General features: G+C 40.1%; 1 protein-coding gene across 1 annotated transcript in view; it reads right to left on the bottom strand.

Annotated features, from left to right (window-relative positions):
- Positions 1 to 12,614: 12,614 nt before the first annotated feature.
- Positions 12,615 to 15,310, bottom strand: part of rcor3 (REST corepressor 3) — a 143,081-nt gene continuing 140,385 nt past the window's right edge. The window contains exon 10 of the mRNA XM_036134219.1: positions 12,615 to 12,992. Coding sequence (XP_035990112.1) covers positions 12,909 to 12,992 — 84 coding nt within the window. The 3' untranslated portion in view covers positions 12,615 to 12,908. The remainder of the gene's footprint in view (positions 12,993 to 15,310) is intronic.

Below are 15,310 nucleotides of genomic sequence, written 5' to 3' on the forward strand. Positions count from 1 at the left end.
CAGCTCCCCCTCTTCTCCACAAAGCCCAGATATTCCTTTTCTGGAATTTTCTCATAACATGAACAAAGTCTTTAAGATTGGTCTACAGCTGACATCCTTACCACATAGCCATTCTGACAACCGCAGCTCTGTGACTAAACCAGCATCCTCCAAAGGCCACAGAAGCCCAGATCATCCTCCTCTACGTATTAAGGAATATTGCTGTGCTCAAGACCTTCAGATACCTTTTCTGTGATACACACTGGGCCCTGGCAGCACATTTATCAGACATGACAGTTTCCAGCATCAGCTTGAGCCTTTTGCCGAAGATTATGGAATATCTGTGATGATACGTGGCAGAAATAAGAAAAGCAAAAGGAAAACAAAGAGGAATAATCAATCATTCTTAAAAGACAAACTGTCGGGTGCAACCTGGCACAAAGACATCATTAACCACTAAGTCATATAAACTGGGTTTACTAAACATTAGATCTTTGTCAGGAAAATCCCTTTTAATTAAACACTTCCTGTTTTCACTGCGTGAGCAACGGTTTGTTGCTCCCGATTCTCTTGCTTTTATCTTTAATCTCTTTGAAGTAACATATGTTTCTAACACATAAGCACTTTTAAAACATTTTCTGTTGCTGCACATCACGCTTGGGAACTCCTCGTGTTTCACGGTTTGCTCTCTTGGCGTGGTAGAAGGGCGCTAGCCTAGCTTTAGCCTAGCCTAGCTTTAGCTCCACAATGGCTTCCTCTCCTACTATTACTTCAGCTTCTCCGTCTCTGACTAAGTCTCACCTTATCTCCTGCTCTCTGTGTCAGATGTTTAGCTATTCCTCTGCCTCCTTTAGGGATAATGGTACTTGTAATAAATGTAGTGTTTTTGTAGCTTTGGAGGCGAGGGTGTCAGAATTAGAGACCCGGCTCCATGCTATGGAAAAACCAGCTGATAGCCGCCCCTTTGCTAGCGCGGAGCCACATAGACCTAGCGTTACTTCACTTAGTGGTCCTCCAGAAGCACCCGAGCAGCCGGGTAAGCAGGCCGGCTGGGTGACGGTTCATAGGAAGCATAGCTCTAGATTTCAGCCCCCAGTTCACCACCAACCCGTCTGCGTTTCTAACAAATTTTCCCCACTCAGCGACACACCCGCTGAGAAGCCGATCATGGTGATTGGGAGCTCAATAGTCAGAAACGTGGCACTAGAGACACCAGGGACCATAGTTAAATGCCTGCCAGGGGCCAAAACGGGCGACATAGAATCTTACCTGAAACTGCTGGCTAAGGATAAGCGTAAATACAGTAAGATTGTTATTCACGCTGGCGGTAATGACACCCGGTCACGCCGATCGGAGGTCACTAAAGTTGGTGTTGCTTCGGTGTGTGAGTTTGCTAAAGCAATGTCGGACTCCGTAATTTTCTCGGGTCCCCTGCCTGATCTGACCAGTGATGATATGTTTAGCCGCATGTCATCATTCAACCGCTGGTTGTCTAGGTGGCAGAGCCGTAGTTTAACACACCTCTCTGCAGCTTCTGTACTGTTACCCATCCATTATCCTACTGAGACTGTGTCTTTCCCACGGCCAAAACTTAACAGATCAAAAACTTATCTAAAAGGAACAAATCATAAAAACCTAATAAAAATCAATACGGTTCACCTTGAACCTAAAAATAAAACAATTAAATGTGGTCTATTAAATATAAGGTCTCTCCCTCCAAAGACTTTGTTAGTTAATGAATTGATTTCTGATAAACAGATTGATTTATTTTGTATCACAGAAACCTGGTTACAAGAGGACTACGTTAGTATAAATGAGTCAACTCCCTCCAATTATTCAAATTTATACATTCCCAGATCTGTGGGAAGAGGAGGAGGAGTGGCAACCATCTTTCAGTCTGATTTATTAATTAGTCCCAGGCCAATTAATAACTACAGTTCTTTTGAACATTTAACCCTCAGTTTCCCTCATCCAAACTGCAAAGCAATAAAACCTCTTCTGTTTGTTGTTTTGTATCGTCCACCAGGCCCTTACACTCAGTTTTTGGATCAGTTGTCAGATTTCTTATCTGATTTGGTGTTAAATACTGATAAGGTTATTATAGTGGGTGATTTTAACATCCATGTTGACACAGAATGTGATAACCTTAGTGTAGCCTTTAAAACTGTCCTAGGTTCAATTGGTTTTGCTCAAAATGTGCATAAACCGACGCACTCTTGGCTCCATACTTTAGACCTTTTGCTGACATATGGCATTGATTGTGAAGAATTAACAGTATTTCCTCACAACCCTGTCCTATCTGATCATTTTTTAATAACATTTGAGTTTAATCTAACTGAGTTGTCCACCCCCAAAAGAGGGTTCCATTATAGTAGATCTTTATCGGATAATGCTGTATTAAAACTTAAAGAGTCTGTCCCCTTTTTAATATCCTCCATATTGCAGAAATGCCCTGTAGATGGCAGCAATGTTGTTTCTTCCAATTCACAAATAGATGTCTTTGTAAACGGTATGACTTTGTCATTGCGTTCTGCAGTAGACAATGTAGCTCCCTTGAAAAAGAAGGTGATTATTCACAGGAAGCTTGCTCCTTGGTTTAATTCAGAGCTGCATTCCTTGAAGCACAATGTTAGGAAATTGGAGATAAAATGGCGCTCTACACACCAAAAGGAATCCTACCTAATCTAGAGGGACAGTCTATTGTTGTATAACAAGACCCTTCGCAGAGTTAGAGCAGCATATTTTTCATCATTAATTGAGGAGAATAAGAATAATCCTAGATTTCTCTTCAGTACAGTTGCCAAACTTACACAGAGTCATAGCTCTGTTGATCCATCCATTCCCTTAGCTCTTAGGAGTAATGATTTTATGGGATTCTTCATAAATAAAATTGATTCCATTAAAAATAAAATAATTGGCATCCTCCCAAACATGATTACCTCATCCTCAGAAAGTGAGGCAGCATTGGAGGAATCTTTGGAACTGGGCGGTGTTTGAACTGTTCAAAAGCAGTAGAGCTTTCTGAGCTATCTAAAATTTTAGCTTCATCAAAACCTTCTACCTGTATGTTAGACCCAATCCCAACCAAGTTGTTTAAGGAGGTATTCCCTCTGATCAGTGCTCCTATTTTAAACATGATTAATCTATCCTTGGTAAATGGATATGTACCACAGGCTTTTCAAGTAGCTGTTATCAAACCTTTACTCAAGAAACCATCTCTTGATCAAGATGAGTTAGTAAATTACAGACCTATATCTAATCTTCTTTTCTTATCTAAAATTCTTGAGAAAGTAGTTGCTAATCAACTATGTGAACATTTACAAAGTAATGACCTACTTGAGGAGTTTCAGTCAGGCTTTAGAGCTCATCATAGCACTGAAACAGCTCTGGTGAAGGTCACCAATGACATTCTCATGGCCTCAGATAATGGACTTGTGTCTATACTTGTCCTGTTAGATCTCAGTGCTGCATTTGATACAGTTGATCACAATATTCTCCTACAAAGACTTGAGCATACTGTATGGATTAAGGGGAAATCATTAGGTGGTTTAAATCTTATCTGTCGGACAGATTCCAGTTTGTTCATGTTAATAATAAATCTTCCTCAAACTCTAGGGTCACTTGTGGAGTACCACAGGGTTCAGTCCTTGGACCAATTCTATTTACTATATATATGCTTCCGATTGGCAAAATTATAAGACAGCATGGGATTAATTTCCACTGTTATGCTGATGACACTCAGCTATATTTATCCATGAATCCTGATGAATCCAATCAGTTACTTCGACTGCAGTCATGTCTTGATGACATCAAAAGCTGGATGACTTTAAATTTCCTGCATTTAAATTCTGACAAGACAGAAGTTATAATCTTTGGGCCAGAGTCCTCAAAAAATAAAGTTCTTAATCAATCACTTAATCTGGATGGCATTAACTTGGCCTCTGGTAATAAAGTAAAAAATCTTGGTGTTGTTTTCGACCAAGACATGTCATTTAAATCCCATATCAAACAGGTTTCCAGAGTTTCCTTTTTTCACCTCAGGAATATCGCCAAAATTAGAAACATTCTGTCCAGGGGTGATGCTGAAAAACTAGTCCATGCATTTGTTACTTCAAGGCTGGACTATTGTAATTCTTTACTATCAGGAAGTCCACAAAATGCAGTTCGAAGTCTTCAGCTGATCCAAAATGCTGCGGCAAGAGTTCTGATGAAAATCAACAAGAGGGATCATATTTCTCCAATTTTAGCTTCCCTTCATTGGCTTCCTGTTAAATCAAGAATAGAATTTAAAATTCTCCTTCTAACGTATAAAGCCCTTAATAATCAAGCTCCATCATATATCAGAGCTCTGATTACCCCGTATATTCCTAACAGAGCACTTCGCTCTCAGACTGCAGGTCTGCTGGTGGTTCCTAGAGTCTCTAAAAGTAGAATAGGAGGCAGATCCTTTAGCTATCAGGCTCCTCTCCTGTGGAACCAACTCCCAGTTTTGGTCCGTGAGGCAGACACCCTGTCTACTTTTGAGACTAATCTTAAAACTTTCCTTTTTGACAAAGCTTATACCTAGAGTAGCTCATGTTACTCTGAGCTACCTCTATAGTTGTGCTGTGATAGGCTACTGGAGGACATCAGGGTCTAATTTTCTCACTCTACTGATTTCTACTGTTCTTCAGTCTACTGTTCTCCAGTTTTGCATTGTATTACATTGAAATGACTGTCGTCATTTCAGCTTTTAACTTTTTGCTCTCTCTCTTTTTCTTCATAGTAGGCACACCTGGTCTGACGTTCTGTTAAACTGTGAATTCATCCAGAGAAGACGGCTCACCCGCTATTACCATCTAATGTAGAACAGATTACTGGATCAATGTGTGCTTCTGTGCTTTTTTGTCTGTCTTGTTGTGTCTCTGCTCTGTCTTCTGTAACCCCCAGTCGGTCGAGGCAGATGACCGTTCATACTGAGCCCGGTTCTGCTGGAGGTTTTTCCTTCCCGCTAATGGGTGGTTTTTCTTTCCACTGTCGCTTCATGCTTGCTCAGTATGAGGGATTGCTGCAAAGCCATGGACAATGCAGACGACTCTTCCTGTAGCTCTACGCTTCTTCAGGAGTGAATGCTGCTTGTTGGGACTTTGAAGCAATCAACTGGTTCCCTTATATAGGAAATTTTTGACCAATCTGTATAATCTGACTGATTTTGACTTTGTAAAGTGCCTCGAGATGACATGTTTCATGAATTGGCGCTATATAAATAAAATTGAATTGAATTGAATTGAATTAAAGTGTAAAAAGGTGTTTTTGGGAAAATTCGACTCTTTTGAACATTTGGCTCTCTAGGTAAAGAGCCCGATACGAACTATGTTTCTGAATGTTTACAGGCCTCCTAAGTCGACATCAAACTTTTTTAATGGTTTTAGTGATCTCCTGTCTGTGACATGTGTTGATTATGACTGTTTAATTATTGTGGGAGACTTCAACTTTCACGAAGACAACCCTGAAGACAGAAATGCAAAAGAACTGTCTGACACACTTAGAAACTTTGGTTTAACTCAGCATGTTAAATAGCCAACACACAGACAGGGACATTTTTTAGACTCGATTATCACTAAAGGTCTAAAGATTTCTAAAGTCAATGTAACTGATGTTTCCCTATCTGATCACTTTTCTGTTACCTTTGAATGCATAATTTTTAGTGACTCATTTAGAAAGGGATATGTCGAAAAAAGGGAGTGTCGAAAAGCTGAACGCAGGTGGAGAAAGAACAGACTTCAGGTTCACCATGATATCTATAAAGAGAGACTTTACAGATATAACTTACAATTGAAAAATGCAAGGGAATCTTTCTTCTCTGAGATTAATAATGCTCGTGCCTTATTTGCCACAGTCGACAGGTTAACAAATTCTCTTGTGTCCGTTACTTCTGAACTCCACTCCACCAGGGCCTGCAATGAATTTGCTAACTTCTTTACTGAGAAAATCCTAAAAATTAGAGGATCAGTCTATACATCCATATCAACTCCAGAACCAAAGCTATCTCCAACTGGGACTTATCCTGACAAAATGTCCCAATTCAGCCAAATAAATTACAAAAGATTAGAGGAGATCATTCAGCAGCTAAGTTCCTCTTCCTGCTGCCTTGATGTTCTACCCACAGATTTCTTTAAGAATGTTTTGCCTGTCATAGCATCTGATTTGACTCGGATAATAAACACCTCCCTTCTTTCAGGTGTTTTCCCCCATTCCCTAAAAACAGCAAATATCAAACCACTGCTGAAAAAGAACAACTTAGACAAACTACTACTCCAGAACCACAGGCCCATCTCAAACCTCCCCTTTATCAGTATGGAAGAACCACCGTGCTGGTTCTATTGGACCTCAGTGCAGCATTCGATACTGTCAATCACTCCATTCTGTTAGAACACCTGGAGAACTGGGTCGGCCTCTCTGGTACAGCTCTCAACTGGTTTAAATCCTACTTAAAGGACAGGAACTTTTTGTATCAGTAGGTAACTTTACATCAGAGATGACAAAAATCACATGTGGGGTTCCCCAAGGGTCCATTCTGGGTCCCCTCCTCTTCAATATCTACATGCTCTCTCTTGCTCAGATAATAAAAAAACAACATCAGCTACCATAACTATGCAGACGACACACAATTCCAATTCAGGCACTGAGTAAATGCCTATACGAAATCAGTGCAAAAATGTCTCCAATTGAATAAAAACAAAACTGAAGTAATAATCTTTGGACCAATAGAGGAGAGATCAAAAGTTAGCACACAGCTTCAGTCGCTTCAGCTAGGAACCACTGCCTAAAAAGTGGATCAGACAGCTACAGCTGATCCAGAACGCTGCTGCCCGCGTCCTCACTAAGACTTAGAAAGTAGAGCACATTACAACAGTTCTAAAGTCATTACACTGGCTCCCTGTACCTCAGAGAATAGACTTTAAAATACTTCTGTTAGTCTATAAATCTCTGAATGGCTTAGCACCTAAATACATTACAGACTTGTTATCAGTGTATTAACCCTCCAGACCACTCAGGTCTTCTGGCTCCAGCCTGCTCTGCATACCTAGAACCAGAACCAAACACGGAGAAGCAGCATTTAGTTCCTATGGTCTACTGATCTGGAACAAACTCCCAGAAAATTGTAAAAGTGCAGAAAGCCTGAGTTCCTTTAAATCAAGATTAAAAACACATTTGTTTAGGACTGCGTTCGACTGCTCTAGTTAAACTGTTCTACTAAAACATCATTAGTTTCAACTTTTTTTGTCCAACTGTTTTTAATGTTCTATTTTGTTTCCACATTTTATTCCTACTTGCTTTTATTCTGTGTTATTTTCCTATATTTTAATCATGTAAAGCACTTTGCATTGTCTCTGTACTGAATTGTGCTATACAAATAAATTTGCCTTGCCTTTCTGATAAATATTTTGACTGACCTTACAAGCCTTTTCCAGAATCCCCCCACCAGGCAGCTCTATCAGCGATGGACCGCTAGGTGATGCCTTTCTCTGAGAAGAATTATTGTAGCTGTGGATCTTTGATGCCTTTCCAGAGTTCCTTCAGATCCTGATCGGCTCTCTTGAATGTCTTGGCATTATCTGACTAGATCACCTTGCATATTCCTCTACTTGAGACAAATCTTTTCAGTGCCAGCAGAAACTTCTCTGTTGATAGGTCTGAGACTAGTTCTAAGTGCACAGATCTCTTTACAGCGCAAGTGAACAGCGCTATGTAAGCCTTTGTCATGGAGTTCTGTGCCTTTGCATAGAGTGGCCTTGCAAAGTCCACACCTATGATCTCAAATGGCGGTGACTCAGTTATTCTGTCCTTGGGTAGCGGTGCAGTTGTCTGTTGCCCAGCCCTTGCTTTGAAATTTTTACAAAGTACACATCTTGACACCACCTTCTTGATTACTTTTTGTGCTCTCAAAATCCAATATTGTTCTTTCGTCTGCAATAAAGTGCCTCGTACCCCTGCACATAGACATCATATACGTAGACGCGTCGTTGGGCAGGTTCTGCCTATGCTGTGATGCGTCAGAGCGTCTGTCATGTTAAATGTGGCAAATCTGCAGTTACTCAGCCCCTTAAACTCAGTATATACTTTGTATTCATAATATTTTTATTTTTGTAATATCACAAGTTTATTTTCATATCCCTTTAGCTTCATTTTCCTGAATGTATTCCCGTAAAGAATAAATAATTAAAATAATCTAACCTGGCCCTATTACTCCAGGAGTGAAATAACTCTGCAAAATGTGACTATTCTGGAAATGTTCCCTCTTAATTCTCATAATATGACGTTTTTTCTCATAACATTACCACTTTTGTGTTTGTTTGTTTTTTACTTTATTGTCCTAGGTCTTTTTTTTCTCATATTAGTAATTTTACCTCTTTAATACTCCCCCAAAAAGTCTGTTCCTAAAGTTTCACATGTGACATGGTTTTATGAAATAATGAAGACCACAATGTTTAGATTTAACAAATTGATCCTTATATTCATAGCACATACACATATACACACACACACAAATATATATACATATATATATATATATATATATATATATATATATATACATACACATATATATATATATACATATATATATATATATATATATATATATATATATATATATATATATATATATATATATATATATATATATATACTAGGGCTGGGCAACGATTAAAATTTTTAATCGCCATTAATCGCATAATTTGCCTGATTAATCATGATTAATCGCATTGTATGCGCAAACTCCAAGAATGAATACAAAAGTAGTGTAAAGAGCACTTTTATTTTAATGTTCTGCTGCCATATGAACAAAAGTGTTGTAACACTTATCTTATTTTATACTGGATATTTTCAACCCATCTATTGAATTTAGTGCACTAGTTGATCTTTTCTTCATAAGAGAACAGCAGCCACACCATGGCCTTTTTTGACCTGCTGTATATTAGCCAGTCCCTAAGCTTGATGTATCATGAAACTGTTGACCTTTTGGGTTTTGTGGTTTTTATTTCGTTATTACAATTAAATAATATAATAATAATAATAACAATAATGTTATTGTCAGGTTCAAACACCTAAAACTTTCATTAACAACACAAGAAGGAGAGACAACAATGAGATTGGTTTTCAAATAATCTTGCAAGGAGATCGAACGGAGATGCTTAATACAGATGTCCAAATCCGATCTGAAGCAAATCCGTCGCCCCCTCTCTATTTATTAGGAAAGGGAATTCCTGGTTCCATTTTGAATCTAAGGGGTAGGGATAAGCAAAATAACTGTGACCTTCCAGATAAAAACAAGCAGTTCACACAGATGTCTGAATAGAGTTCATAAAAACACTTATCATAGTCACAACATATTTCTCTGCTTTCTGCAGGCCTTCTGCAAATATAAGAGAGAGATCTAAAACCTTAAAACTTCTTAGTAGTAAAGAGTAAATATATATGATAAACGAAATGAAAATAGTAAATAACATAAAATATGTAGACATAGTAATAATAATTCTATCATTCCCCCGTTATCATTTAATATACTCTTTTTCTCATCTCACTTTCAATTCAATTCAATTCAATTTTATTTATATAGCGCCAAATCATGAAACATGTCATCTCAAGGCACTTTACAAAGTCAAGTTCAATCATATTATACAGATTGGGTCAGATTATACAGATAGGTCAAAAATGTCCTATATAAGGAAACCAGTTGATTGCATCAAAGTCCCGACAAGCAGCATTCACTCCTGGGGAACCGTAGAGCCACAAGGAGAGTCGTCTGCATTGTACATGGCTTTGCTGCAATCCCTCATACTGAGCAAGCATGAAGCGACAGTGGGAAGAAAAACTCCCCATTAACGGGAAGGAAAACCTCCGGCAGAACCGGGCTCAGTATGAACGGTCATCTGCCTCGACCGACTGGGGTTACAGAAGACAGAGCAGAAACACAACAAGAGAGACAAAAAAGCACAGAAGCACACATTGATCTAGTAATCTGTTCTACATTAGATGGTAGTAGCGGGTGAGCCGTCTTCTCTGTATGATGTCACAGTTAACAGAACGCCAGACCAGGTGTACCTACTATGAAGAAAAAGAGAGAGAGCAAAAAGTTAAAAGCTGAAATGACGACAGTCATTTCAATGTAATACAATGCAAAACTGAAGAACAGTACAAATCAGTAGAGTGAGAAAATTAGACCCTGATGTCCTCCAGCAGCCTAGGCCTATCACAGCACAACTATAGAGGTAGCTCAGGGTATGAGCCACTCTAACTATAAGCTTTGTCAAAAAGGAAAGTTTTAACATTAGTCTTAAAAATAGATAGGGTGTCTGCCTCACGGACCAAAACTGGGAGTTGGTTCCACAGGAGAGGAGCCTGATAGCTAAAGGATCTGCCTCCCATTCTACTTTTAGAGACTCTAGGAACCACCAGCAGACCTGCAGTCTGAGAGCGAAGTGCTCTGTTAGGAACATACGGGGTAATCAGAGCTCTGATATATGATGGAGCTTGATTATTAAGGGCTTTATACGTTAGAAGGAGAATTTTATATTCTATTCTTGATTTAACAGGAAGCCAATGAAGGGAAGCTAAAATTGGAGAAATATGATCCCTCTTGTTGATTTTCATCAGAACTCTTTGAGACACAAGCTGTGTCTCAATTCGCAGGCTGCGTCCTTCGAAGGACCCAGCCATCGGAGGATGCTCCGGAGGATCCTCAACTGTTGGTCAATGGGACGGTCTAGCCTTTGGAGCACTTCCTGGTTGTGACACGACATCATCATGTCTACCCCAAGCCTGGGAAAAACAGACGACAAAAAAATGGATCTGGAAATTTTAATTTTAATTTTTTTATTTACTTGTTATTGGAGGAGGAGAGTTGGTTTAGACGGCTTCGGCGGCAGCAAAACCGGCGACAAATTTTTCTCAGGCTGGGAGAGCGCAGTGGGGAGGTAACATTTACCTGCTATTATTTTCACCCACGGGCCTGCTAATGATCATAATATACCAGTTATTAAACAAATGCTTGTCAGCAGATTGACGAATATATTTAAATATAAAATTCTATATTTATTTGTAAGACTTGATATAAGCTTATGTTTGTAACTTTAGTAATTTGAATTGAATAGTTAAATGTGTACAAACCCTGTAAATAACTGACTTAAATCACTACTTTCACTATCACTAAAAAAGCGTGCAAAGCACCTCGGGAAATCTTATGGCAGGCGAGGCCACTAAGGATGGTAGCGGTGCATCCTCAGAATTCGTGGAAAAGGAGGACACATTCGAAGGCTGCATTTTAAGCATCCTCAGAATTTTTGCCAAATGGGACAGCCTCCGCGCATCGTTGTGACGTCACTGGCCTTAAAATGCGTCCTTTGAAGGACGCAGCCTGCGAATTGAGACACGGCTACAGCCTCTGAAATGTCCGACAGCAGCGAGCTGCTGATTAAGAAATAGTCCAAACGAGAATGAAAGTGGTGGACATTTGAAAAAAAGTATATTCCTTACTATTAGGATGAAGAGAACGCCATGCATCGCAAAGACCAAAATCACTCATGTATTGTTTGACTACATTTAATGACTGCCAACTGCGCTGAGCCCCTGTTGTATTCAACCTGTCTATTTCCTCATTTAGACCAAGGTTGAGGTCACCCCCAATAATTAGAGAACAATCCCCGTGTTTTGAAAGTGCGTGGATTAGTTTGTGGAAGAATGAGGGTTCATCAACATTTGGACGTTGATGAACGTTTTTGTAGATTAAAATTGCTACTCCTCTCTGTCTAGAGTTATAGCAGGCAGCAAACACATTAGGGAACTCAGGTGAGTTAAGATCACTTGCAGTTGCAGCTGATTTATGGGTTTCTTGCAATAAGACAACATCTACCTTTAATCTTGTAAGCTGGTTAAAGATCTTTAACTTTTTCTCTCTGGTGCCAGCTCCATGCACATTCCATGTCACAAACTTTACATTCATCATAGGTGAAAGTGAGAAGTTGAAAAGTGCATGTCCTCCGAAAAATAGTTATAGACCCTGGTAGCATCATCTGACGTGCTTGTGATTGTCTGGTCAGCAGGAAAGAAGCAGACGAATAATATAAAGAAAGACAGAGAATTAAGGGAGTGCAAAGAGTGAGAAAAGATGAAAGAGGAAGAACCACAGCCCATGCCTCGTGTACCCAACCGTGACTAACAACCATACCGTGCCAACGTGCACTTGAGCTGTGCATTTATTTCATTTATCACCATGTTCTGATCTATGCACCTTTTTTTTCCCCCAAGTGTGACATGCTTTGAATCCACCTGTTGTGCATCTAATAAAGCCAAGGAGTGATCTTCTGATCCCTGAACAACTGATCATTAATATAAAGTTTGTCAACTGCTACGGTCGCTCTGACGCCTTCAGTAATGTATTCTTTCCTGATTGGAAATAACACTCGCCTACGATCTAGGATTTCCTTAGGAAACTGGTCATTAACACTGAAATCCGTTCCTCTCAGCTCTCTGCCCTGACTTTTAACATACACTTTTTGTTTATAATGCTCAAATTTAGCTACAATCAGACGAGGACAGATTTTATTTTATCGGGTTTCTTACCTCCGAGCCAGTGGACCCGATGAAAGGTGATGTTTTTTACCTGATCCGTCGGGATTTTCAGCTTCTGCTGGAGAAACTCACGGATTGCCACCTCGGGATCCTCCTCCTGCTGCTCCAGGATGCCTGCAAAGACGAGGTTATCTCTCATACTTTGCAACTGTATGTCCAGAATGGATTCTTTCATCTTCTTATTTTCGCCAGACAGCTGCATCATCCCCTTGGTGAGCTCCGTAACTTTCCCCCTCAGCGCCTTGTTCTCTGCGGCGATGGAAGCTAGCTGGGCTTGGCTAAATTCCACCGACTCCCTCAGGGCCTGAGACTCTTTATGGAGAACCTCTACCAAAGCGAGGCGAGCATTCAGACTGGTAAGCTTGTTGTCGATGGATTCCAGGACGTCGCTGTAGCTCCTGTCGGGAGACAAAAAGATTGTGTTGGTAATGTGCTGACTCCGTTTGGAGAATAACGTATAGAACGCAAGATACGCTGCAGCATCACAATCCATGTTTACTTCCGCAAACAATGAGCATGCTCGCTACGAATGACGTCATCACATTCATACACTTAGGTGTGTAAATGCAGTTCACACAGGAGATCACAAACAAGTCGCATATAGTTGGAAATGTGAACGGACACGCAAAAAATCCGATTTCACAAAAAAATCGGAATTGAACATCAAGGCCGCAGTGTGAACGTAGCCTTAGTGTTGTCCTCACACGGTTCTTGTTAATGTTCATAACTGAAAATGTCTTCTCGCACAAGTATGTCGAGCCAAACAAGCTCAGCGTTTTCTTCGCAAAATGTCTGAATCTCTTGGAACCTGTTTTTTTATTCCACTGTAGTTTCATGTCATTTACTGTAAAACAAACAGAAGCGGACAAATCTATTCCTCTCCTTTGGTCCTTAAGGCTCTGAAGGTCAAGAAGCTCTTCACTCACATTCATTTAATTGTCCAGTCCTCTCAAAAAAATTAGTAACTGAGTGGTGTCATTAAAGGACGCATCTGTGCTTTCGATGCAGGCTAACGAAAAAAAGACAAACTCCTCTCCTTTTGCCTCTAACTGTCTCTTGATATCAGATGAAATTTCTTCAATCCTCCATTCCACAGTGCTACGACCCAGGCTAACATTGGCAAAGTCATCCTTTTTCTCAGGACAAATTCTCTCCACCATTTGCATCACGCAGTCTTTAATAAATTCACCCTCAGTGAAAGGTTTGCAGCGCTTGGCAATTAGCATTGCCACCTCGTAACTCGCCTTTGTAGAATTTTCATTTGATTCACGGGCTCTAGTGAAAAAATTTCACTGTCCTGTCAAAGCGGCTTCCAGTTGCTTCAGATTTTCGGTGCGTTCGTTCGCGGTTAACTTGTCGTAGTTAACATGTTTCATCTGGTAGTGCCTCTTGATATTAGATTCTTTGAAAACAGCCACAGTCTCTTAGCAAATTAGGCAGACACAGTTGTTTCGAATCTCAGTGAAAAAGTACTCAGATTTCCACTTGTCCTTGAAACAGCTGCCCTCATTGTCTAGTTGCCATTTTCGCAATGGGCTCAAAATATTCTTTATGCTGGAGTGCGAATATGCTGTTAGCTCATTGGTCACAGAGCAGGACAGGGGATAGGAAGTTTACCGTAAAGTTTCATTAAAAAGTGCCCTGTTATTCATTTTCCAATGACAATTTTCTGACAATTTATTTTACTCTCACACTAACACAGTAACTAGCCGAATAAGTCAGAGTGGGGCTGGGGGCAGGGCAAATGACCGGGCCCTTTAATAAAAGCGGTTGGTGGTGATGAGTTTTATCCAGAATGCATTTGGAGAAAATATCGGCAATCCCCTTGGAAATTTGCATCATAACGTTACGAGATCATGATCTCGTAATTATGAGATAGGTTTTTCTTAGGTGAATGGAATGCACTTCCATACACTAATATATTGAAATTAGCCATCAATAAAAATTCTCACATCTTTGTGGCCAGCATATGGACCACAAAAATATGTGGCCCCTATGCTGGAGGGCCACATATTATTGATTTTATGACAGGATGCTTCGGGCCAGTGAAAATTTGGACGCGGGCCGGATTAGGCCCAGGGGCCAGACTTGGGCATGCCTGCATTACATTCTAGTGCCATATAGAGCATTTTTATCATTGGGATGACCTTTAACCCTGACACTCACCTCTCTGCAGACAACTCCACTGTAGTGGAGAAGTGTTTCTCCTATGATTATAAACTCATCAGCGGTAAGTGGAGTCAAATCTGTTTTTAGAGAGGCCAGAGATACCCACACTGCTTCCTTTTCATCGTGTAACCTTGACAGCATTTCATATGTTCCAGGGTGTTGGCACTTCATTGATAAGTTTCAGGGTTGGTGGTCTCATCTGTTGCTGCACTTGAGCAAGTTTCTCCTTGGCTGTAGTGCTTGATCTGAAGTATGTGACAATGTGCCTGGCTTTGTGTCTGATGGATGTAAGAGTGGGAATCTGATCACATGATTTTCTAACTAATAAATTGAGACTATGTGCAATACAAATTGAGTGCCGAATTTGGAGCTGTCAAGCGCACGCAATCATGTTTGGTGCTGCGTCGTCACAAGACACTTAATTTTATTGGTTATAGCCGTCCCCCATCATGGCCCTTTTTATTGGGCCAAATTGTCAGCAGTGTGACTTTGTGGAAAGTATTGCACACCAAACACAGATGTACAACGCTGCAAATTTTCATTAATA

Source organism: Fundulus heteroclitus, unplaced genomic scaffold (assembly GCF_011125445.2).
Source record: "Fundulus heteroclitus isolate FHET01 unplaced genomic scaffold, MU-UCD_Fhet_4.1 scaffold_77, whole genome shotgun sequence".
NCBI lineage: Eukaryota > Metazoa > Chordata > Actinopteri > Cyprinodontiformes > Fundulidae > Fundulus > Fundulus heteroclitus.